At 35.7% G+C, this 25,153-nt stretch overlaps 1 protein-coding gene across 1 annotated transcript in view; it reads right to left on the bottom strand.

Moving 5' to 3' along the window:
* Positions 1-25,153, bottom strand: part of CPS1 (carbamoyl-phosphate synthase 1) — a 142,173-nt gene that overhangs the window by 54,505 nt on the left and 62,515 nt on the right. The window contains exons 17-21 of the mRNA XM_061204619.1: positions 23,647-23,791; positions 21,938-22,148; positions 20,371-20,569; positions 18,180-18,356; positions 14,743-14,861 (exon numbers count right to left, since the gene is read on the bottom strand). Coding sequence (XP_061060602.1) covers positions 14,743-14,861; positions 18,180-18,356; positions 20,371-20,569; positions 21,938-22,148; positions 23,647-23,791 — 851 coding nt within the window. The remainder of the gene's footprint in view (positions 1-14,742; positions 14,862-18,179; positions 18,357-20,370; positions 20,570-21,937; positions 22,149-23,646; positions 23,792-25,153) is intronic.

The raw sequence follows: 25,153 nt of genomic DNA, 5'->3' as shown, positions 1-25,153 counted from the left end.
CACAGTGTTAAAATACGTATGATAAATAAATTACCCTTCTGTTATTCGATATGTATTTGAATGTACTAGTATGTTTATCTTTACTCCTTTGAACATGAACACATTAAATCCATATTTCAGAACCGCGTCCTCTAAAATATACTACATATACAAATTTTCCTTCCCCTACCAGCTTTCCTTGCTTTCAGAGTTCAAGGGCAAACTCTTCAAAGGTTACACTTTCATCACTGCATAATAGATTCTAAACAATTAAACACAGAAACCCAAATAGCTGTGAGCCTGGCCTTTTCATAATCTTCAGTTTCTCTCTACTTAGCAGCACAAAATGACAGTCTGAAATTTTAGAGGGGGAAAAAGGTCTTAAAAAGAGACGATCAGACTTTTACACGCCCTGACATCACCTTTTAACGGTTAGACAGGATGGCTCAGCTTCTACAGCGACGAGTCTCTCATGTGTTCTCCCCGTTTTATAAACAATACAAGCCTCTCTCCTCTTTCTCCTCGACTTCCGATGTAGATTTTGTTGTTGTTGTTTAAAATTCTACCCTACCCTGTCATCTCTGAAGCTTCCGCCACTCACACTTAGTCTTCAATAATAAATGATAAAAGGAAATGGAATAAATTCCCCTTAATGAGGAAATTTTCACCTGGCACAGAGGAGCTGGGGAAATCTATTAACTGACTGGAGGAACGCCTGCAGCTTCGCAATTACCAGGGGAGCCCGCGTACTTCTCTCGGTCCTCTCTTCCACTTGACTGGCTTTTATCTGATCCACCAACTCACAAGTAATACTAAACAAATTTCCCTCCAGATTGCACAAACTCTAATGTGAAAATGAGCACTCCACTTGGCCCACAATTATGGGATGGGCTTACAATTTTATTATTATCTTCTGTTAAAAAATCCCCCAAAAGGCAGAAGCTAAGAAAAACACTAGGCCTGATGTTCAGTAATGACACCAATTTTAATAAGGAAAGAGAACTGAGAAAGATGTATGTGCTCTGTTCCAAGACCCCTCACCAGCCTCTCCCCTGAGTTTTACAGGGCTTCACTGATTATTTTTGGCATTTCACGGGTTCAAGACCATGCCACAATCACAATAATGCAATCAAGTGGAGAAGCTGTCTTCTCATTTTTTCTGTCAAGGAGACAGGTTGTTACCTCTTTCCTTGAGAGAAATGAAAAAGACATTTTTCAAAAGCAGCAGCAGCGTTTAGAAACGCAAAGGATAAAACCCAGGAAATTGGGTAAGTACTACTATTTTCTCTTAATTTTTGAGAGCACCATGCCTTATTTCTGTACAGCAATGAGGTCTTTGGAAGAGTTAAAGAAAACCTTGATCTTTATCTCTCATGTCCGGGACAAACAGTGATCCGATGTTCATGTGAAACCATGACAGTATGAAAAGTATTTATTAGGACCTGGGTTCACTTAGCACTATCACAATAATGCTATAAAATTGCAAGTGCTGATTTTCAAGGGATGACACACTTAAAATTATACTTCACCTTAAAGGCTATTACAAACAACAAAATCAAAACCTAGAAGAAAACCTTATGAGAAATTGATACAGTAGATATTTTTAAGTAGGCAATTTTAAATTCCTGAATCCTATGTTCATTTTTAACCAATCTTTAGTGATCCCAATAATCCAGAAATATTGCTATATAACTTTAATCTGGTAAGCTCATTTATATACATCATTAATATATGATTATAACATCATAATTATATTCTATGAATACCAAGTAATGAAAATGGGGAAAATAACCTAATATAGGTTAGGTTAATCATAATTTTTGATCCTTAATAAATCACATTTTGTATCTCAGTGATCTCTAGTTGAGAATGCTGTGACTCTCTTTCTCTGCCCTTGATCGCTAACGATGAAAAACAAATGGAAACCACCTAATCACAGTAATAAGACTTGTCCATTAGTATATAAAAAAGTGTTCTGCTACATTCAAAAGAGCATGCTTCTACTAAGACAATAGCTTTCACCTGATCAGGTTGAGCTAAAAGGCAAAGTCTATACTATGGAATATTGCTTCTGTTATTTCTGCTTAGAAAATTTATTTATAATTTTAAATACACTCAGTGTATTCTTTTTCAAAAATTAAGAGGATGTATTCAGTAAGCAAAATCCTGGATTTTTCCATGAATATAGGTTTGTTATACATCCAGAATTTAAATCCAGCGGATAAAAAGAAATATTGTATAAGGCCCCAGTAGAAAACTGACATTGAACGAGCATTCTTTGATGTTTTAAAATTTGTTATTTCATAATAAGTTTATTTGGAAGTCCTATATATATATATTTTTTTAATAGAAATTATGGCTGTCTTTATTTATTTATTTATTTATTTGTTTGTTTGTTTGTTTGGCTGTGTTGGGTCTTCGTTTCTGTGCGAGGGCTTTCTCTAGTTGCGGCGAGCGGGGGCCACTCTTCATCGCAGTGAGCCGGCCTCTCACTGTCACGGCCTCTCTTGTTGCGGAGCACAGGCTCCAGATGCGCAGGCTCAGTAGTTGTGGCTCACGGGCTCAGTTGCTCTGCGGCATGTGGGATCCTCCCGGACCAGGGCCTGAACCCGCGTCCCCTGCATTGGCAGGCAGACTCTCAACCACTGCGCCACCAGGGAAGCCCGGAAGTCCTATATTTTAAAACTTCTCCATCATCTTTGTTTAAAGAAAGTCATGTTTCGACAGAGTAGTTTTCCAAATACCACATGTTGGCCAAGCAACGAATGTATAACAAATGTGTAACTTTCTTTGACTTTTAGAAACTATTACTTAGAATCTTATTAAAATTATTTACTTAAGTGAAGCCTGATAACTACTGCATAGATTTTTTTTCTTGCTAAATGTAACTTATGTAGAAATAATTTTTCACCAAAGTTTTCTAGTTCTTAAATGAGAAAATGTAAGCCTTTTCTAGAAAGGGGAAAAATAAGAAGCCATTTCTAGAAAAACTGTAGAATTAAATGTAGAAAAATGCAGATGTGGAAAAATTCTAGAATTAAATTCCTGGTGACATGTCACACTAGATCTATGTTAATTTGAGGATTACTATGTACATGGAAGTCAAAAATCTTTATCACTGAGGGTTTTTCAGAAGAAGACATATAATATCCAGATAGCAAAAATTCTCATCTATTTCATACTAAAAACTATATACTCAAGAACTGAGTGAGTAGCTCCCTCTTCAAGTTACCTAGAGCAAAGTATGGTCAATTAAACCAGACCATCCGCTAAAGATAGGTGGTAGGTAGGGTATGAGGCAGTATGGGCAATATCAACATAGCCATGTGATGGCCATTAGGTTATCATTACCATATTTACATAGGCAAATAGTGCCTAACTGCCTACTTCAACCTGAGATAGGCCAATATCACTGACTGAATCTAAAGTCAGGCTTCAACTATGCTGAGGAAAAAAATCTCGTCAATTAAATAATAAACACGTCAAGTGTTTAGCACAGTGCAAAGTAGGTAATAAGTGCTTCATAAATGCAAATGCCAGAAGACAGGAAAAAGGGAAGGAGCAGAGACAAGAGAGGAGAAAGAGGAAGAGAAGGAGAAGAAGCAAGAGGAGGGGACTTCCTTAGTGGTGCAATGGATAAGACTGCACGTTCCCAATGCAGGAGGCCCGGGTTCGATTCCTGGTCAGGGAACTAGATCCCACATGCATGCTGCAACCAAGGAGCCCACGTGCTGAAACTAAGGAGCTGGTGAGCTGTAACTAAGGAGCCCTCCTGCCACAACTAAGACCAGGTGCAACCAAATAAAAGAATAAATATTAAAGAAAAAAAAAAAAAGAAGCACAAGGAGTTCAGCAGAACAAAACTGGCAAGTCACCTAAACGTGGCCTCAGCACCTCAGCTGTTCTAAGTCTCTTCCCTCTCTCTGTAGCATTCCTGTATCCAGACCTTGAGGGGTGAGGCCCACCATACTTTGTATCCCCTGCAAAGCATAAATGATCACCCAGACATTTACTCCGTTGTTGGGAGGCAAGGCCACTGCCTCACTCCTCGAGATAGGCATCACCCACTTCAGCTCCCAGGGCACTAGCGGAGGTTCTGCGCCCATAAAGGCATCTCAGGTATGAATGAGAAGGTGAAAACTCCTGAGGGCCAGTGAGTGATTATCTAGCGTCTGTAATTATAGCTCAGGCAGACTATTTTGTCTACATTTAATTTCCACTGTACACTTCAGGAGCTTTTAACTCACATCCGCATTAACATGGAAGATAAGGCATTTACATTTTATTTAAAGAAAAAAATATATGTACATGTATGTGTGCATATATACACACACATATATATACTGTCTCATAAATACAGAAAAATTTAAAAAGAAAATTCTTATGCTAGCTGTCCATACTCTTGAAAATTCTGTTTACATCTCTTAAAGGTGACTCACCAAGGCTTTCTGCGTGCCAGGCCCCCGCGTTTTCCTCACAAGAGTTTAGAGAAGGGCACATCTCTTACAAGGCTTCTGCTCTAAGTGGGGTCAACAATTCAGGCAGGGAAACACGCAGCTCACAACTTGACAGCTAAGGAGGAGCTGATCTCCAGCTGTCTGATTTAAAAGTCATAGCTCTACAAAGAAGCTTTTGAAAAGGGTTAGCAACTAGAACTGAAGGCAGAAGCCCTGGGCTAGATTTCTTGCTTTCCTCTGGCTGGTGGGACATAAAGTATGACACACAGCTGTGTGTGACTCAGTTTCACCACCTACAAAAATAGAATAGTGACTATCTTCCACCTGTATTATAACAGAAATTCACCTTAAGGTCACCAGAGAAATACAAATCTCTGTACCATAAGTGTTATGATTATATATTTTTCGCCTTAATCTTCTTTGCTGGTTAATTAACTCAGAGCCTGCACTACCATTGTACATATTTATGAATATTTCTCATAAAAAGTTTTCTAGAAATTTGCAATTTTGAAAACTTAGATAACTTTTTAAATCAAAACTAGGTAGGAACCTCCCTGGCGGTCCAGCGGTTAAGACCCCGAACTTCCACTGCAGGGGGCGCGGGTTTGATCCCTGGTCAGGGAACCATGGCACGGACAAAAAAAACCACAAAACTGTGTAAATTTTGGCTTGTTCTCAACAGGCAATAGAGTTTATAATGTCCATGTAAGTATTATAGTGTTCCCAGTATATATAATTTCTATTTGACTATAAAAAACAATTAGCTATATCCCCTTTTATTAGAAAATAGTCATTCAGAGACTTTCTAGCTAATTAGTAAATATATAGTCACTTAAATAATGAAAACCTAGAGATGTTGATTTCCAGTGTCTTCCAACACAGAGTTTATATTCTGTTTATTTTATTTTATTTTTTGGCCACACTGTGCAGCACGTGAGACCTTATTTCCCCGACCAGGGATCGAACCCATGACCCCTGCACTGGAAACACAGAGTCTTAACCACTAGAAAGTCCCCAGAGTTTATATTTTGGACTACACATTTTCCAATTAATAATTTTGTGGGTCCCTTGAGCAACCAGGAATTGTAATATATTTTCCTCCACTCCAATCTCCCTTCTTTGGCATGACTGAAAAATTCTGATTTTCGCTTTCTACCAAAAATATTTTTTATTTATTTAATGGGAATATTATCATACAAATATTATTGAGATTTTACTCTATGCAAGGTCAATTTCCAAGAAAATATATAGTATATAGAGAACTGAAAATTATTCTTATCTGTTTCAGAACTGACACTATTCTTTAGAATGGTGAAGTCCATTCTTCATTCACACAAATCAGCAAAAGCTTTTAAGAAAATCTTATAATAAAAGTATATTAAGACATGGTATTTAAAATTTGCCCTAATGGAATTTACAGATTAATTGGAGGATCCTCCTAGTATGTAATAATTACAGAACAGTGAGTGAAATTGTGTGGCTCCAACTATAACATACATTGAGCAAATAGGTAGATAGTATTCACTTTAATTTCTGTTCACAGCCTTAATTTCCTTATAGTAAGATTCTCATTTTTATGAAATACAGCATAAATATAACAAAATAATAGCAAACAAATACGATTTGTCACTTCCTGAGTACAATTCATCCATTTACCTACTTCTTTCCCATTGCACATTTGGTTCTTTTAGTCTAGCTCCTACTCTTTCCTCCCCATCATCAAATTTGGTGGACTTACTCAATTCTCTCCCTCTCTGCTCTCCCTAAACCATGACATATTGTTGACAGTGTCTTCCTATTTATTTATTTATAATTCTCTCTTCCCTTGGTTCCCATGGCATAGAGATATATTGAAGGAAAGATGCTATCCTTGTATTCCAAAAGTCCTGAACTCAAATCGTGGCTTCAGTGTGCACTTCCCCTGAAATCTTGAAAAATTTATTTAAATGTTCTGAGTCACTGTTTTGTTTATAAAATATGGGGTAGGGTTGCATACCTTCTAAGAACTCTTAAACTGTGACTTACATGAGATAACAGTACACAAAGATCTTAGAGCTTGTTGGTCCATTAAAAGCATCCTGTCTTATGTATACCTACGTGTATACAAATCTTCAAAAATAGATTACAAACCCATTGAAGGCAACTAACAATATCATTTGGTCTAACAACAGCTCCTAATAAAGAGAAATGTCATCAAGCAAATACACAACCTATCATGCTGAGATCAAAGATGTTGACATACGGATAATCTATTAAATCCTGGCTATTAATAGATACATACATACATACAAATTATGAGTATATGTTATTTTAAACCAACTTAAGATTTTGGGAACTATCGAACACATAAGAATCAATAAGCAGAAAATATATAATATTTATTTTATGAATGATGTGAACATCACTCTCAAAACATTTTAGGTGAAACATGCATCTTGCCCATGCCAGACTCAAGTTCTCTCTCACACTTTCAAAATGCATAATTATTTGTCAAAACTATGAAAGCACTGTTTAAATAATTAATTCAATGAGGGTTCTCAGAACATTAAATATTTGATGTAAAATTTTATTCACAATATACCTGATATAATAAATTATTAGTTAGAAAAATTAATAGAGGCTTGTCAAATCTGTGACATCGCCTAAAATATCACATGGAACATAAAAACAAATTAAAAATAAAATGTATTTTTGGCATTAGTTCACGGGCATGGAAATTCCCACAGTAATGCTCCTCTTTTCCAGAAGAAAAACTAACCTTTTTATGTAAGGTCCAATATTTAGTATTCTTGAAGAGGTTTATTAGATAAATGGTTTAGGGTATGAAGACAAACCATAGGATACTAATGTGTAGTAACTAATAAAATTGTTTTCCTTTAGAGTCAATTACTTTATACATAATATATATTCATCTTAGCAGCATGGCTAACTAGTAAAATAAGAGAATATATATTTTTTAAACTAGGGTAAAACTGAGACTTATAAATATAGTGTGAGTTGATAGTGAAGTCAGAGGACATAACCTATTTTCTGCAAATCAAATCAATGGGTTCCACTAAAGTGTCCAACCATCTCTATTCTCATTCTACATTCAAAACAATAAACACCCAAATACTTAGTGTGTGTATATGTATATATATATATATATATATATATATACACATTAGTGTGTGTATGTATGTATATATGTGTGTGTGTATATATATATATATATATATATATATATATATATATATATATATACTTAGTGTGTATATATATGTTCATATATATATATGAAGGTTCACAGACTGGGGTGGAGAAAACAGCAAATGGTATCACGAGCATATATCATAGTAAAGGATCATAAAAATTATAACATGTGATTATACGTTATATATAGTGAAATGTATATTTTTCTCTAAATTGCTTCTATATTAAATACCTTTTAAGGCTAATTGTTTATTGTTAATTTTTTCTACCAAAAAGTATAAATTATCATTAGAAAGTAAAGTACTGACCCTTCTCTGTCTTAAGCTTAAGTTTTTTTGTTTTTTTAAAATTTTTATTGGTGTATAGCTGCTTTATAATGTTGTGTTAGTTTCTGCTGTACAGCAAAGTGAATCAGCTATACATATACATATATCCACCCTTTTTTGATTTCCTTCCAGTAAGGTCACCACAGATTATTGAGTATTAATAATTGAGTAATAATAATTGAGTATTATTCCCTGTGCTAAACAATAGGTTCTCATTAGTTATCTGTTGTATACATAGTAGTTATGCCTAAGTTTTAATGACTTTTAGGTGACACTTTTCCCTAGAAAACTTCAATCAAATACAAGCACAAAACGTTCTTGTCTGGTTTTGCCACGCCTCGTGAACAAGTTAAATAAAAAGTCAATAGAAACTAACATGTGTAGGAGAGGACATTCAAAGGGAGTGTTCCAGCTAAGGTGACACCTGCATTATTACATCTGCCAGAAGTTTGTGGCTGCAGGGAAATGGCCAACTTTACTGAGCTCAATTTAGCACTTGAATGCCCAAGTGGAACTCACCAGGCTTGCCCCAGATTGTTTTCCTAAGCTATAGGCACACCTATGACTTTTCAGCACTCACCAATGGATGTAGTTTATCACATTGAACATAGTGATGTTCAGATGAAAATTAGGCCCTTCAAAAGCACACTTTCCTCTTTTTTTACTACATTGATTGTAGCAATAAGTGGCAGTGAAGGGGGAAGAGAATATTAATATTATCAGAATTAAAAGTTAAAAAAAAAACCCAACATATGAGCCTATAGAATAGTGGACAAAAGCAAGTTCTGAATAACTTGCACATTAATCCATAGTAGATTAAGTTTATATCAATCATTAATAGAGAAATAAATCCAAAACTTAGCCACATATATGGTGTAAACTGTATCACAGTGGTCATATCCCCTACTTTTGAACATCTAAAATGGATGAAAACAGAGTCCTTTTAAACAGTCAAGCATTATGTTGCTAACATAAATAGCAGCATTGTGCAAAAACACAAAACAAAACAAAAAAACACCAGAGAGCAAAATGGACCATACTGGGAAAATTGCCCAAACTGAATGAAATGCAAAAGAACAAGCAGTCATCATAAATGGCGGAAACTTTCCATTTGGTGATTTAACATGGTACAGCACAAGCAGTGGATGTCTGCCTTCTTTAAGCTAATCACTGAAAGAAGGATTCAAAACTTAATTCAACTTAGTTCTAGCCAGTAAAAGAGCAAAATTATACAACTTAGGCAGGTATAATAAAGTTCTTCAGCTACACATGTCAGTCAGAAATAGCAAAAGAAGCTAAAAATTAAAATAAAGAAAAAAAAATTTTTAAAGAGTTATAGGCAGAAGATAGGCAGGTGCTCAAAGCTGGTAATTAGCATATTCACATTTTTTCTTGCATATTCAGGTGGTTTTTTTTTTTAAGTATCATGACTGTCTTTCAATCTAAAATTGTTAATCCAACTTGATATTATAAATAAAAAGGTTTGGGGTGTAGTGTCTTGAAATAGTTCTTGCCCACAAAGAAGCTTTACTACAGTTGACTTCCTTCCTTACTTATAGTGAAAGGGGTTCAACTGTGATATTTTTGTACCTGTGCTTATCTATTTATTACTAATATTGTTGAAACCTTTATCAAATGTGCTAGTTCTATGATGATGGGACTATCATCCCTTTATCAAATACTGTCACTATGCTGGAAGTGTCTACTACATGTAGTCTGATTTCCTCCAGATGTTATATAATTCACCTTTCCACCTTTCCACATCCCTAAACATATATATATATAATATATGTGTGTGTGTGTGTGTGTGTGTGTGCGTGTGTGTACACATATACACACACTTATATATAGCATAGGGGTTAAATATAAAACATCCTAGGCTCTGGAGTCCTGCTCAGGTTCGATCTCAATTCTGTCATTTATTAGCATGTGATATCAAGGATGTTGCTAAATATCTCAGAGCCTCAGTTTACTACCTATAAAATTGGGATAATTACTGACTTTCTTAGGTTGTGGTAAGGATTAAATGAAATAATGCAATTAAAACAGTGCCTGATATGTAGTCAATAAATTCGTTGATCATTATCTTACACTTGCAAGACGTTTGACGGAATCAAAATTCAAGTTTCTGTATTAACAGATAGAGTTCTAAATCCATTCTTTTGTTACTTTAGAGAACCAGCTATATCAAGAGAACCTAGCTGGTAAAGACATTTGACATATTTATCTGTTTGACTTATACCTGTGCTTCTGTCCTCCAATCCAGTTTTATTTGCGTGACTAAAATTGAATCTGTCTACGTACTAATGGAGGAAAGGATTACAGGTGAGACTTCTGTAATTTTTAATAGATCAAAATAAATGCATTTTTCTTCTAGTGAAAATGCTATATGGGAGGAGCATTACGTGTAAAAGAGTCAATGTTGGTAAGATGAGTGAGTATGGGGAAAATAGATACACTAAAGTCTGGATAGCTTGGTAGTGAAGGCCAATGAAGAGAGCTTTTGAAAATGTTGCAACTACACTGAAAATTCTGACAAGCTCAATTTTTCTTAAACTACTTGCAAAGTGATCTGGTAATGTGAAGTTAATAGATCAAACATATGAATCCCAATGCATATGCATAATAGGCATTGGAATCCTCCATGATACAACTCACATCACATTGAGTAAAGAGAAACTTTTCAAAACCTAAAGAAATCCAATGTGAAATATGTTATCACTCTAGATCGATTCATTCCACTACACTAGCTTATAAATTTGGGGAACTGCCTAGGACAGTCAACTTTCCTAGAATGCCCTTGGGAAGCAATAAACAGTTTAAGAAGAAAAAGAGAAAGTCAGTGAACTGAAGTATAGAAGAGAAATTTTTTGCTGAAGCTGTCTGAATAATGATTAACACCTAAGTTGGTAAGAATGGATATTGCTCTGGAATTTTTCAGAGGGTTGCCATTGCTATGATCATGTATTGAAGACAACAAACTGAGTTCTGATGGAAGCAAGCACTCAGAGCTGGGATGCTGAGGGATACTGAGTTGATGATTCTAACACCTGTCTAACTTGGCCCATCACCCTGAAGAAGACTGGGATTTCATACTTCATCTTCAACATGATACATGTTTATCTCCACCCTTCAAGGAAGTAAGAAAACTGTAATTTCTACTTTCTCATAGACATGTAAAACTCATCCGTTATTTCCATAATGTTAACCTTGTTACAATCATTGTTTTTTTTTCTCTACTCCAGTCTGTGGACATTCACATATATACCTAATACGTGGGTATATTCCATTTGGAAGTCAAATTCTGGACTTCATTTCAGGTGACTATATATAAATACAAGTAACAGACGGCCATCACTCTAAGTGCTATTCTCATCTTCTGCTAGTGAATGTATTTATTGCATTTTAGAAGAATTTTAGCATGATTAACAACTGTAAAGTGGGAATTTTTGTTCATTATTATAACAGAGTGCTATTGATCTTTTGATAAGAATGGCATTTGTATCACTAGTTATCATTGCTTCCTTATTTAAAAAAAATAGGTCTGGTGTTAAAATAAGTGACAATGCATCATAAAGAAAATTAAGAAATGATACATTGCAAAATATATATGCAAATGCAAATCGTGGCTCTGAAAATGAGGCTTAAAATGCATATATCTAAAATCACAAAATACTGTTCAGTATAACAAGTAGCATCTTCATTTTCAGGGGGAATAAGAGAAAACTTTCTTGGACACTCATCATGTGCCAAGGGTCCTCTGCATTTATATCATTTAAGCTCCACAACAAAACTATAGAGGAGACATTAGCAGGAAGCATGTGAGGTTGGAGAAGTGAGGGAGGTGATGTGCCCATGATTCTGCAGTGGGTAACACTGTGCACCCACCCACCCACCCAGTGCACAGGAAGGAAGCAGGTGAAACTTAACCCACGTCTAGCATTCTACACTTTATCCTCTCTTTAAGTTTCTCCTTTCTCCTAACTAAAATCCCCATTGCCCATTTTCCCAGGGACTTATAAGAAAATTGCACATTGGTACCAGAGACTTGCTCAGGCAAGAGAATCTGGGGGTCGGCCCAAATCAGACCCAATAAATAGCTACTTCCTGGGTCTACATCTAAAGTCAGCCTTTCGAACGTGGGAGCAGTTGAAATTTTGAAACAAATCACAGGTAAAAAAGAACCAGCTGACCTTAACCTTCCTCCAATATATAACTCAGCCATATAATGCCAACTGTTATTAGATAGCTATTACAGTTGGAGCAGTATCTGCCTTGATGACCAAGCCTCTCTGGATATTTAGAGGCTGAAAAAAAGCAGAAGATGTCATAATCCAGGCTAATCATGAAGATAATCAAAATAGGGCAAAAACAAACAAACAAACAAAAATGTAAGTCCTGCACTCACCCACCATCAGTTGCAATATCCTTTCAACTTTAGATCCCAATGTGCCACACAATGACTGAGACAGGTAGCTTCAGTAGCCATCCTATTCTTATTCTATTTATCCAGCACCTCTAAATAACAGTCATTATTGAATTGCTATGTGTGCATCTAAGACACTCAAAAAAAAAAGGACGTAAAGTGAACATCAGATAATAATAAGTTCAGAGTTTAGGTTTACTAACACCATGGATCCTCTGTTGAGGTCTTGAAGCAAGAGACAGTTGTAAGTATTATGTTTTAGAATCTTTTAAATTATTAAGTTGTACATAAAAAATTTTTATTGTAGATGATTATGAACAATAGAAAAATCTCTATTTACAATTATACTTATGCCAGAAAATGGAGACTTTATTTTAAAATGTCAAATTAACAGCAAAAAATGCAATAGAATGTTGAAGTCAGAACGATGTTGTAAGTGATCTACGACTGTGAGTCGTTCTAATAATCCTCCAAACAGCTTTTTCACTATCAATATACACTTATTTCTGCTTAGTTAGAATTTCAACCTGCCCTCTGTTTGTAACAAAAACTATTCAATTAAAACATTGAATTTGTCCAAAAATCAGAATGTATATCAAGTGGAAATTTAAATCACAATAACATCTGCTGTTTTTCACCCCAGGACTCTTCCACTGCTACGGTTGGCATACTGTAAGTTTCTAGCACCCTCATGTGGTTTAATTGGAATGGTTTCACAAGCATTTGAAATCAGTTGTCTGAAACTGAAAACAGTGGAACAGACTATAATTCAACATAGAAGTTCTGCTGGCATCATAAACCAAGAAAGGAAACCTCAAGTCAGCAAAATTCTAAGATGAATGTATAGGCTCAATTCTTAACTTCTATCTACTGTTCATTTTATATGATCACTACAAAGGATGACTTACAAGCAACTACAGCTAGTTTCATTTTTGGCAGATTGGAGTCCCCCATTTTCAAAACCAGCATTTGTTGTGGGTGATTGTTGAATAGATGAAAAAGAACCTCCTTCAGCTCAAAAAGAAAAGCAAGTGCCCAGTTTGTGTACATTTTTATTGCCCAGTTTGTGTACATTTTGATTAGGTAAACCCAGTAACCCAATTATATGTTGCAGTTTCTAAACAGTCGAGAAATCCAGGTTTTGAGAGCTTCCACTGTTTTCAACATTTTAAGCAATTAATTTTTCTACATTTACTAAAATCATTTGAGAATAATTTCTGCAAACAAAATTTTTCCCTCTCTAAACATGGGCCTAGGCTTGTAGGTGAGATTTCTTTCCAGTAGTAGTGTATTTCAAAGCCCTCTTAAAGGGGAGAAGCTAAAGAGAATTACACTGTCTTTCTTAAACTGGTAATACATGTTCCTGTTATCACAGATCCAAGTTAAAACCTATCTGTGACTTCATATGCCTGAGCTGCCTCAACAAACGATCTTCTCAGGAAATAGAAAAAAGTAGATTTTAAAACACTGACATTGGGCTTCCCTGGTGGCGCAGTGGTTGAGAATTTGCCGGCCAATGCAGGGGACACGGGTTCGAGCCCTGGTCTGGGAAGATCCCACATGCCGCGGAGCAACTAGGCCCGTGAGCCACAACTACTGAGCCTGCGCGTCCACGATAGTGAGAGGCCTGCGCACCGCGATGAAGAGTGGCCCCCGCTTGCCGCAACTAGAGAAAGCCCTCGCACAGAAACGAAGACCCAACACAGCCAAAAATAAATAAATTAATAAAACACTGACATTATCGGAATATTCTGAACATGAAATAAAATTTTTAAAATAATTGGCCATAAAGGAGATAAAAATGCAAATTAGTGAGAGGTAAAGAGTCTATTAACAAAAATTTGAACGTGGCTTATTTGTATGCTGAACTGGATGTCCCAATGTTAAAAATATCAGCAGAATGCAAGAGGAATATGTTTGCTCATCAATACACAGCAATACGTAGGTTGACGTTAAAAGAGAAAAATAGACTTCGGAACTTGGAAAATGTATAGAAAACAGAAATAGTATTCATTTCATTATTGATTAATAAAATTTAAATCTAGGTAATGTCTGGTAATTAAATAGCACATCAATCCATAAAGGTACACCAATTTTTGTAAATTCAGAAGACCTAATAAAAACATCACTATGTTTCATGTCAAGGGTAGGGCAGGGGTAGAAGACAATTAAAATTATTAATAGATGCCTTTAAAAAGGTAAACGTCTAAAAACTGCCATTTCTTCTGGTTATGCCTATTGCTTTGCAGCATTGGCCCTATTTACTTCATTGAAGCAGAATTTTGGCCAAATGTGTAAGGGTAACAGGAAGACAAAACTGCACAGAAGATACCTGGAGTGAATCAGAGCACTAGTGCCTTACCTGTTGAGCCCTTTTAGTGTCTTTTCCATGTTTAAAATGTCACGCATCTTATACAAAAACCACTTGTCAATGGATGTGAGCTTCATAATCTCATCCAGGGACACATTGTCTTCCAAGGCCTGCCAAAAGGAGAATAGATGCTTTCTTTGGCAAACATCTTATAAAGGTCTTATTTGGTTGAAGACATAGCAGCCATTCCTCTCCATGTTAAGAGAGCCTGAGGCTATAGACTGAGAATGAAACTGATATCACATCATTGACATTCCTCCCAATAAACCTACAGATACTGCCAACTATATCCACAAATGGCATGCACAGGAGGTACTCTGAGTTAATCAGAGTAGTGTGTGCTCAGAAAAGTCCCTGTAACAGGCTCTGCTTCCCTGCTTTTTATAAGACTGTCTTACCAATTATATTCTAAATCTGGTATATCTTTTTGGCATTAAAGAGAATCTCTTGAAACTATAGTTACGCCAAATTGGTAAGAAAATGTAGAATCGATATAATGATCATTTAACTTGTATTTTGGATAATTACCCTTTAGCATATTTAGCATATTTTTATCATTTCATTCCATATTCACACAAACCAGTCATTGAGAATTTATGGATCACATTTGGCTTGGTGTTATTTCTCTCAAATATTTCCTCACAGAAGACTTCAAACAAAAAATTATTTTGAATCAGTTACTGTGACTTTTGTGCTAAGACAGGCATTTTATAAAATCCTAATATATTCCAAAACAATGTAGTAATAACTTCTGTGCTGATAGGCAGCTCAGCTTTTTCCTCAAGCTTAGTTTAGCAATTTCTCAAAAGTAAAATTACAGCTATGGGTCATTAAGCTGAGTACAAAAGGCAGCTGAAAGAAGAGATAAACTCTCAAAACCAAAACCTTCATATTCAAAAGATGCCTACTCTTATTCTTTTCTATGTTTAGATACATATTTATACTCAATGAAAAATGATAATCAAATATTTCAAAACAACATATTTTATTATGGCACACTATATTTTTAAATCCCATTAGAAAATATATGTAACTAATAACTGCTGTTATATTTCCATCAAGGGAGCTTAATTTTCCTAAAACTTTTACTTATTTCTGGTATCAGAGAGACCATGATCATATATGTTGAGAAACAATATAGCTCATAATTCTATTGACTAGAATAAAATGACATCTAATGTGAATACTGAAAGACATATTCGTTTCATAAGTCTATTTATGTTTTTTTGTTTAATTCTCCCTATAACTATAGCCAGGTTCCCAAGGACTTAATATTATGCCTTATTTGCCAAGGGATTAAAGGGACAATTGGCTGTTTGGCCATCAACACTGTGAGGGGAATAGAACCTTAAGGTAGTGACACTTTTGATAGACCAAAGGACATTTTCACACAATTGCACACAGTAATTACCCTGCGACTGATAAAGGACCTAGAATCTGCAGTCACTTTACTGTGAGGAAGGACAACTAGAATCACATCCACAGTTCTGAACAGAAAGCAAGTTCCTGCCAGTCTTTCAAGAGCTGCAGCTTTGCCATGTCACACAGCCGTAATGAAGTTCATAATGACCCCAAACAAGTTTGAGGTTACTCTAACGTTCCCCAAATCAAAAATAATGCCCTGTATTCTCCCCAAATCAAAAGAGGTGATGATCCAGTCATCCTGAAATAAGACTGCTGCAAAAATCAGACCTCAGAGCAAGTTGCCCTTTCTAAGAATTATGAAAGCGAGCAAAGATTTACTCACTCCCTTCATTCTTTTTCCCCTTCAGCCCACCACACTCCTAACACTCTTTGTCAAAATCACCAAGTTCCTGGTTGCTGTGGAAATGAACAGTAATGATGACCTCTAACAAACAGAAATCAGTTCCTTCTGCCAGCACGCTGGCAGGCAATAATTTATACCTCAGACCCTGCACTTCTTGCTCATACCCTGTGCAAGAAAGAATCTCCACACATTTTCCCTGAATTCTCATCCTTTATAAGTCTGTTAGAAAAGAATGAGAGATATGCTTGAGTTTTACAGCCTCACTGGGAACTTGGAAATGCTTCCCTTGTTCATCCACCTCAAAATGGCAGAAGTATGATTACTAGACTCATCTATTTACTGTCCTTTGTCTGGAAAAAAAAATTATATGTATACATACATACACACACATACACATATATACACACGTATGAATGTTGTAGGTTGCTTTTTAAACAAAAGACTGAAATAAGAACAATAAAGAAGGTGAAACGGCTTTCTAGAATGACCTCTCATTACTAATATCACTCCCACCACCATGGAAAAATGTTAATTCTCTATTCCCTTGAAAGTCAACTTTGAGAAATGTCCATCAAAAAATACTAGTATCTCTCAGACTACTTCAGAATTTCAATGGAAATGAAATATTCTGCATTTAGAAACCATAAAGGTGAGGAGAATATACATTAAATGCAATGAAGGAAACATTCCCTCCCCTCCTTCTATATATGAGCATAAAAGTTGCAGAGTTCGAAATCACTAACAGCATTTTTCTGTTGCTACAAAGTTACAAAGACAGATTCCCTTTTTAAAGACAAAATTCATATTTTCATCAACTCATTCCACATGTACATACACACACATAAAATGGTCAGCAGGACTTTGTAGCTCCAGTGTGGTTTGATACTGTTGGAGGATTAATACCTAACCTTCCTTAAATGTCAAAAAGCAATTCAAGGATTTCTGACCAGACAGATCCCAGCTGCCCAAATCACCTTTTATAAAATCAGATGAACTAAAACTTCAAAACTCTAAGCATAGTAAACATGAAAGGAGATTAATATGGCATTTAATTTGCATTAAAGGGAACTAGTGGGTGGAAGTGAGAAATGTGGGGCTTTTTTGTTCTATAAGTAAGACCAATAAAATAATTACATAGAAAAGCCTATAATCATGGAAGTTCTTTAGAGTTTGTTGTTTAAACACAGAAGAAGAATCAAATAAATAAAGATTATTCTAGAGTCTTAGGTAGGACATACTAAGTGATACCATTTTACGCATCTTCCTTTCTAAAATGTAATTTTACACATTTTCAATGAGCAAGTAATGAGAGTGATGGGAAATCGTAAGTCAATATTATCAAACATTTAAGAGTATTGATAATATATGTACTAAAAGGGAAGAACATTTTATCTATGTGATCATCCTTTAAAAGTGCAGTGTTCCCTTTAAGTCCAGGCTTAAGGTGAAAATAAAAAAGGGTAATTTTTCATTAGCTATAGAATAATCTGATGAAGTCCACAGAAATCTCCAGTTTAATACTATTAAGAGAATTAAAGATTTTCCAAAAATTCCTGAATTCAAGACCACTTTGTGATTCAGTTTTACATTAAAGTCCAAGCTGACTGTATTCTGGGAAAGAAAAAAAAAAGGTAGCTCTGGGCCCCTTGTCACATATTACCTTGGCGATGGCATAGATGCGGGTGCTGGATGGTTCAGCCAGCTCTCTTCTGAGATCAATGTTGGATGGCCACTCTTTGTTCATTGGGAGACGGGAAGTAAAACCAGCTATAGAAGGGTGGCACATCCGTAAAGCCTTCTGGAAACTCTCCTCAAAGGTGCGACCAATAGCCATGACCTGTAATACACATTTAAGACTCGTATTTTTAAAAAGAGCTTGCATATTTTTAATTTGTAACAAAGCTAGACGTTGACTATTTTTCAGAAAAGACTTAGGAACAAGACATATATCAGAAGAATGCTACTCAAATTTAAGTTATTTTTCTTTCTTGCCTTTTTACCGTGGTTTTCATGTAATGAGTCTTTGACATTATTAGGTCACTCTTTTACCCCTTAGGGAATTTAGCTTGATTTGCTGAGACTGATGAGGAAATCACCTGTACTTGCTCTGGACCATAGCATTAAAAGAAAGAATCTGTGGCCAGAGAACATAGACCCTTCCTTAATAAGATCTTGCTTTCATGCAGATGTCCTTTAGAATAAAAAAGCAAACGAAGAGAAACCATACATATATTAACACAAAAACAGAACTATTTCTAAATGGGTATCAGTCAGTATCCAAGACAGGTTGGCTTTCTTTATAGCTAAGCATTAATATTAATAGAACCTTGAGAATCATAACAAATACTGACAGATTCAGATTTTGAATATAGGAGACTAAATTCCCCATGACAAATTCAACATGTCTTCCCACAATCTTTGCAGCTGATTGTACACTAATCAATTAGGAAAACCATGTGGTGATTTAGTTTGGACAAGTTACAAGTGAGAACTAAAATTAACCTTGAAGCCTACCCAGTTATTTTCAGTGAATAAATACTGTCTTTGATTCTTTCCATGGAATAATAGATTGCCATGTATTTTTGGTCTACAATTTAAAATAATAACAATCATAACGCTGCCTTCAGTAAACTTCCGTGATGCCTCAAATAGACCTGAATTCTCATTAATGTCAGTTTAGTAAACCTTCATGTCAATTGCGTGACAAGCTACATATTCAAAGATCACTAAAGCCAAACAGATAACCTTTTCACACTGCTCCAAATTTAATTAGAAATAAGGGAAGAGTCTCAAGAGCAGGGATAAACAAAATATTAGTCCAATTCAGATATGTAATTTATGAGGCACAGTGGTATATGAAGAGTTACACAATATATTCATAGATTTGCTAGCCTAAGCATAGGAGAGGGTACCAGATATAAGATAGTTTATGGCACTATCAAATTAAGAAAATATTTTTGGAATACTTAAGAAAATTTTTAAGTATTATATATTTAAGAGTTGGCCCTAAAGTACTAATTCTATAAGTAATTCACCATGAATTTTCATTAAAGTACACTGTACATAATAGTATATGGAGTACATTCAATAAAAGAGAAGTAAACATAATAATAAAGGAATACATAACTGTGTTTGCTCAAAATTTGTCCTTTTTAATACTTTATATTATTAAAATTCATATTCATTAAGCGAAGATTTCACCATTTTTCAGTGGAATATCTATTGTGGCTTTCCCTGACCCTATTCTACTACATTCTCACAGCACCTGCATATAAATACTGCATTCTAACTTTTACCACAGTTTAATTCATAAACTCACCAGTTGGAGATAATGTCACAATTATCTACATCTTATTCACTGTTTTTATCATCCCAGGGTCTTGCATGTAGTAAGAACTCAGGAAATGTTTGCTAACTTGAGTTGAACTAAATGTAAAGTGTTAAATATTCACTGAAGACAAAAACCTTTCAGATAATAAACCCTAAATTAACACATTACAAAATTATCTCATATTCCTTGGCCTACAAATTTTCCCATGCACATTATGAAAGGGGAATCTTTCCATGAAATGTAAACTAAATAACAGTTGTTTATCTGGCAGAAACACCACCAACAAAACTTTTCCTGGCATTTGAGTTATAATTCTATTGTGCACCTTGAAGCATGATAGAAAAATTAAGATTTAAAACAGCAATGCCTTATGTGGAAACACTAGGGAGGAAATGAAATTCATATGTATCCTCCAATCAGTAACCCAGTATCCAAGGAAACTGAAGACTTTCAATGACATTAGGGTTGGACAAAATAACTGAGAACAAGGATGAAAGAGAGGAATTAACCAAGGACTCACCTCTCCTACACTTTTCATAGAGCTACCAATTCGGCTAGAAGTGCCATGAAAACGATCAAGGTCCCAGCGAGGAATCTTGGTAACCATGTAATCCAGGCTTGGTTCAAAGCAGGCTGATGTTTTCCCTGATACAACGTTCTTGATTTCTGGAAGTGGAATTCCTAGGGCAATCTTTGCAGCAATGAATGCCAATGGGTAGCTATAAAGGAGGAGACATTTTTTTTTCTTTCAGCAATAAGTATTAAAAACAGCTCAAAATATAAATTGGTTTTTCTTAGAAATTCTGGTATTATTTCACACCAAGGTATAAAACACACCTGATTCTCAGTTCTGTACGAAAATTTAATAGCTCCTTATAAAATAAAGTGAGTCATGATAAAGCACAGAGGCACAGATCACAAAAGAGTTCACTCTCTATGCCTGACATGCAGTGCTACAACTCCCAACCTTCACCTCTTCAACCCAAGATCAATAGCTTCTTTGATAAATAAAGTACTCACTTGTGTATAACTTCCACTAAGATAAGAATCTGCAAAATATTCTTTCATAAAAATATATACATGTCTGCACCTAGGAAGACGGTGGAGTTAGCTGGTACTATGGGGTATGTAAAGGTCATAAAATGCAGTCCTTGAAAGTTTGGGTCCTTGCTCTGTTTCCAAATTATCTTTGAACTTTGGGATCCTTACACAACTAACACTCTGGAAACTTGACCATATTCTTCTGGAATGTCAGTTTGGGTAATTGTATTTGAAAAATTAATTCACAGAACTATAGAATTACATACGAGTCCTTTAGTACAACTTCCCCTCCTAAGAGGTGAAGAAACTGACAGAGACAGTAGTGATGTATCCGAAGTCCCACAATTAGTAGAAGGACCAGAAGGAGAACTCAGGTCTCCTGACTCTTGTTTAGCTCATCACTCCTTCCACACTCCATGTAGCACTGTCTAGCTACATAAAAATAGCTTTAGAGGTAAGTATTTTTTAAATGTCATGTAATTTAAATAGCAGATGTTAAAGATATTAATAGAAACAAAAGATATTAATTAGTGTTCCTTCCAGTCATGCTTGCTAGCAACTGTTAAATAGATACAAATTTATTTATTTAATTGCAAGATTTACCTATAGAAAAACCCTACTGTTGTTTGGTCTTGTGAAATTTTGCTAAAATAAAATAATGTGATTGCATGCTTGGGTCAAGTGAACACTATTATTTGTCCAAAATTTGTTATATACCTAAAAAAGTCAGTGAAGGACTAAAATTAAGGATTAATTTGTACTTTTTAACAATATCTGCAAAGTGCAATTAAGAAGCAGATTTTTCAGAGCCCGCTTTGACCACCCAGATCTTGATTAGTTTATGACTAGCCAGCACACAAAGCCAGCTAGCAATACCATTTGCCTCAATCTGGCAGCAAGCTCATTAATAACCATGTCCATAGGACATGACTGGGAGTCAGCATGCAGAAATGGGGACTATAGTTTGCAAATGCAGCACAGTCTTCCACGAGCTTTCAATTTTCCAGTTCAATCTGCAAACCCATGGTCAATCGTTCTGGCCTTACCCAGTAGCTTTTGAGGCCAGGGCAGAGCTTCGGGACAGTCTGGCATTCACTTCAATGATGCAGTATTCCATTGAGGTAGGATGAAGGGCAAACTGAATGTTGCATTCACCCACAATGCCCAAGTGGCGAACGACATTGATTGAAACACGTCTCAACAACTGAAACTCCGCATTGGAGAGCGTCTGGGCAGGGGCCACAACAACTGAATCACCTGTACATCCAAGCAACACTTGTTATTTGGTAGCATATCTAAATAACCAACTTTAGTAACTTAACAATCTATTTGCGTGACACAAGACACAGAATAGGCTGAGGGTTTGCTGGGAAAAGAATTATCTTAGGGAAATACATACAAGGCACATTCCCTCTGATTGTTTTACCTGTATTACTCTGACATATTTACAGAAATCACTCTAAGCTTTCCCAAGATCATGAAGCTATCAAGGCTTAGTCATCTACTTACTGCATTGACATTAACTTCTTCAATTTCCCTTCTCTGTCTCAAAAATTATCTCTCAAGTTTTTCCTTCCATAAAATATCAGCTCCTCTTCACCCAGACTGGCGCTCACCTATCAATTTTCTAAATCTCATCCCTTCCCATTTTCTCACTTCTCTCCTATTATTGCCCCCTGTATCTTCAATCTCTTAGTCCTTAGTCACCATCCCTTCTGCCTACAAACAAGCTCAGATCGCTACAGGCTCAAGAAGCCCCTCTCTGAACTGCCAGATGGTTATAAGAACCATCTCTCTCATTCCTTACATGACTAAACCTTTTGAAAATTTACCAGTTCTTCTTATCACTCATAGTCATATAATTCCTTTCCATACGGCTCACATAACCAACTTTGCATTGAAACTGTCCTCTTGAACATCCAAAAGCAACATTAAATCTTCATTCTTGACCTTTCATAGTATTTGCTATAGTCAAAACCAAAGCTCTTTTATAAAATATTTTTGTGCATTGGCTTATATGGTAACTATCATTCCCTTCTTTTTCTTCAACACCAATCCTTCCTTTTTCTTCTGCCCTATAAATCTAAATGTTTCCCAGGGTTTGGTCCTGGACCCTATTCTCTTTCCTTCAACACCTATGCCCTTGAATACTTAGTCTATGCTTCCAGCTTCCGCTATTTTCTTTATACCAAGACTTCCAATGACCTTGTATCAACTTCTTTATTTCTATCCTCTTTCCTGAATTCCAGCTCTACATTCTCCTCTTCTTGAGATTTCTGCCCACTCTTAAACTTTAGCATTTCTAAATCCTAAGTCATCATCTTTGCCCTCTAGTCTAACTAGTTTCCCTTCCTGAGAAACCTATTTATTTCACCTATTTCTATTTATTGTGGCTATTTTCTCATTCACTTGGTGACTAACACCCAGTCTGCTTCAAGCCTTCTTAACCTCATGCCTTACTTCTCAACACCAAGTCTTATAGATTTTACCTTCACTGTATTGCTTATATTTTACCCTTTCCTCAAATGAAATCAGGATAATAATATCTGCCCTACTTCAGAGGGTTTTTGTGAAGATCAAATTAAATATGAGAGTATTTTCAATGCTGTAAAATACTATACATGTGTAAAATTTTATCACTAATGGGTATGCTAAGAATAGTAATTTAAAGAAAAGAACTTAATAAAGACTGCTATGAGCCATCAGAGATGTGAGCTGAAGCCATTACCATAATGCTTGAAGATTCCTTGCCTACCTGTATGAACGCCCATGGCATCAACATTTTCCATGCTACAGACAGTGACACAGTTGTCATCAGCATCTCGGACCACTTCATATTCTATTTCTTTCCAACCCGTCACTGACCTCTCCACCAGAATCTGGTTGGTCATAGCAAAGGCCTGGAAATTGGTGACAAAAGACATCGAAGAGTAAGGAAAGGCACTAGCATTAACGTGGCTATTTGGCAAAGCACCCTGGCCTAAATCCTGGTCTGCACTGAAGTCTCAAGCCTAGTCTCCATCCTCCTTTATGCTCCAGAAGGCACAATGTGTCGGAAAATCAGTGAGGTACTAGGAATAGCATTCTGCAGTGAATATGCTTGATTTACATTATTGAGGCTTGCCATTCAAAGTGCTGATATGACATTAAATCAAACTAATTTAGGAAAAAGAGAAAATAATTGAGCAATCAGGCAAAGGGAAATGAAATTATTTTTGCAGCTAGGCTTCTGTGAAAGCAGAGATGTGATAAGTGCAAATAAATATGGAAAAATAAGTCTAAAGATTCTGTCTTTCTCTAAAATAGCTGAGGGTGCTTTGTAAAGAACACACACAATAAAAGTCAGTTGATGTTGATGAGGAGAAGAAAGGAGATGATGATGGTTGTAAACAGTTAGCCAAGATGGCATATGAAACTTGGGAATTAAAAGAATCATACACGACTATTATTATGGGTAATCACTGTCTAAGTGCTTAAATACTGAATCGTACACCATGCCTGCCTGATTAAACAGATATGAATTAGTATAATTATCATTCCTTATTTACTCTGTACCCACTGGTGGGTAGAATGCTGAACCCAAAATCTGAAAGAGGTGGTATCCGACCTTAGGACATTTAGTAGCTGAAAATCCAAGACAGAAATGTCCCTTTGTCTCATAATAAATTTGATTTTTTATGGCAATGAAAGTAAGAGAAAGCAACTAGGGAAAGTAATTTGAATTTTTTCAAATTATTAGCAGGTAGCATAATGAAATAATAACTCAATGTAAGTTATTCCGTGATGTGTCTCAACACTGTTTTCTTAACCTCAGCAAACACTACAGGCTCCAGCATGTGCACTTGAAAATGTAACACACTTGTCCCCACAGCTACCCACGGTGAGGTTTTCAAAGTGGTTAGGAAACTCTGTAGCCAGTGTGAACAGTTTAATAATGATTTATTTGTCATTAGGATAGCCTGCTAATAGAAAAAAAAAATCTGGGAAACAAAGGAGATGAATCTGAGGAAGGCTTTTGCATTCTAATGGAGTAGACTGGACACAAGGACTATTGAGATCATCTTCACCTGTTGCCTCAGCTTCTTCTTTTTCTTTCAAGTCTCAGATTTTATACAAAGATTAATTTAGGGACCTAGATCAGCTTAATGCAGTTTCTAATGATGCTAAATATAATCCCAAGAGAGTAAGCGGTAGCTTGGGATATAACAATACAAGTCATTATTCTCAAATGAAAAGCTAGGGTTTCAACAAAGAAAACCATT

This window comes from Eubalaena glacialis, chromosome 1 (assembly GCF_028564815.1).
Source record: "Eubalaena glacialis isolate mEubGla1 chromosome 1, mEubGla1.1.hap2.+ XY, whole genome shotgun sequence".
Taxonomy (NCBI): domain Eukaryota; kingdom Metazoa; phylum Chordata; class Mammalia; order Artiodactyla; family Balaenidae; genus Eubalaena; species Eubalaena glacialis.
This window is presented reverse-complemented; position numbering and strand designations above follow the sequence as displayed.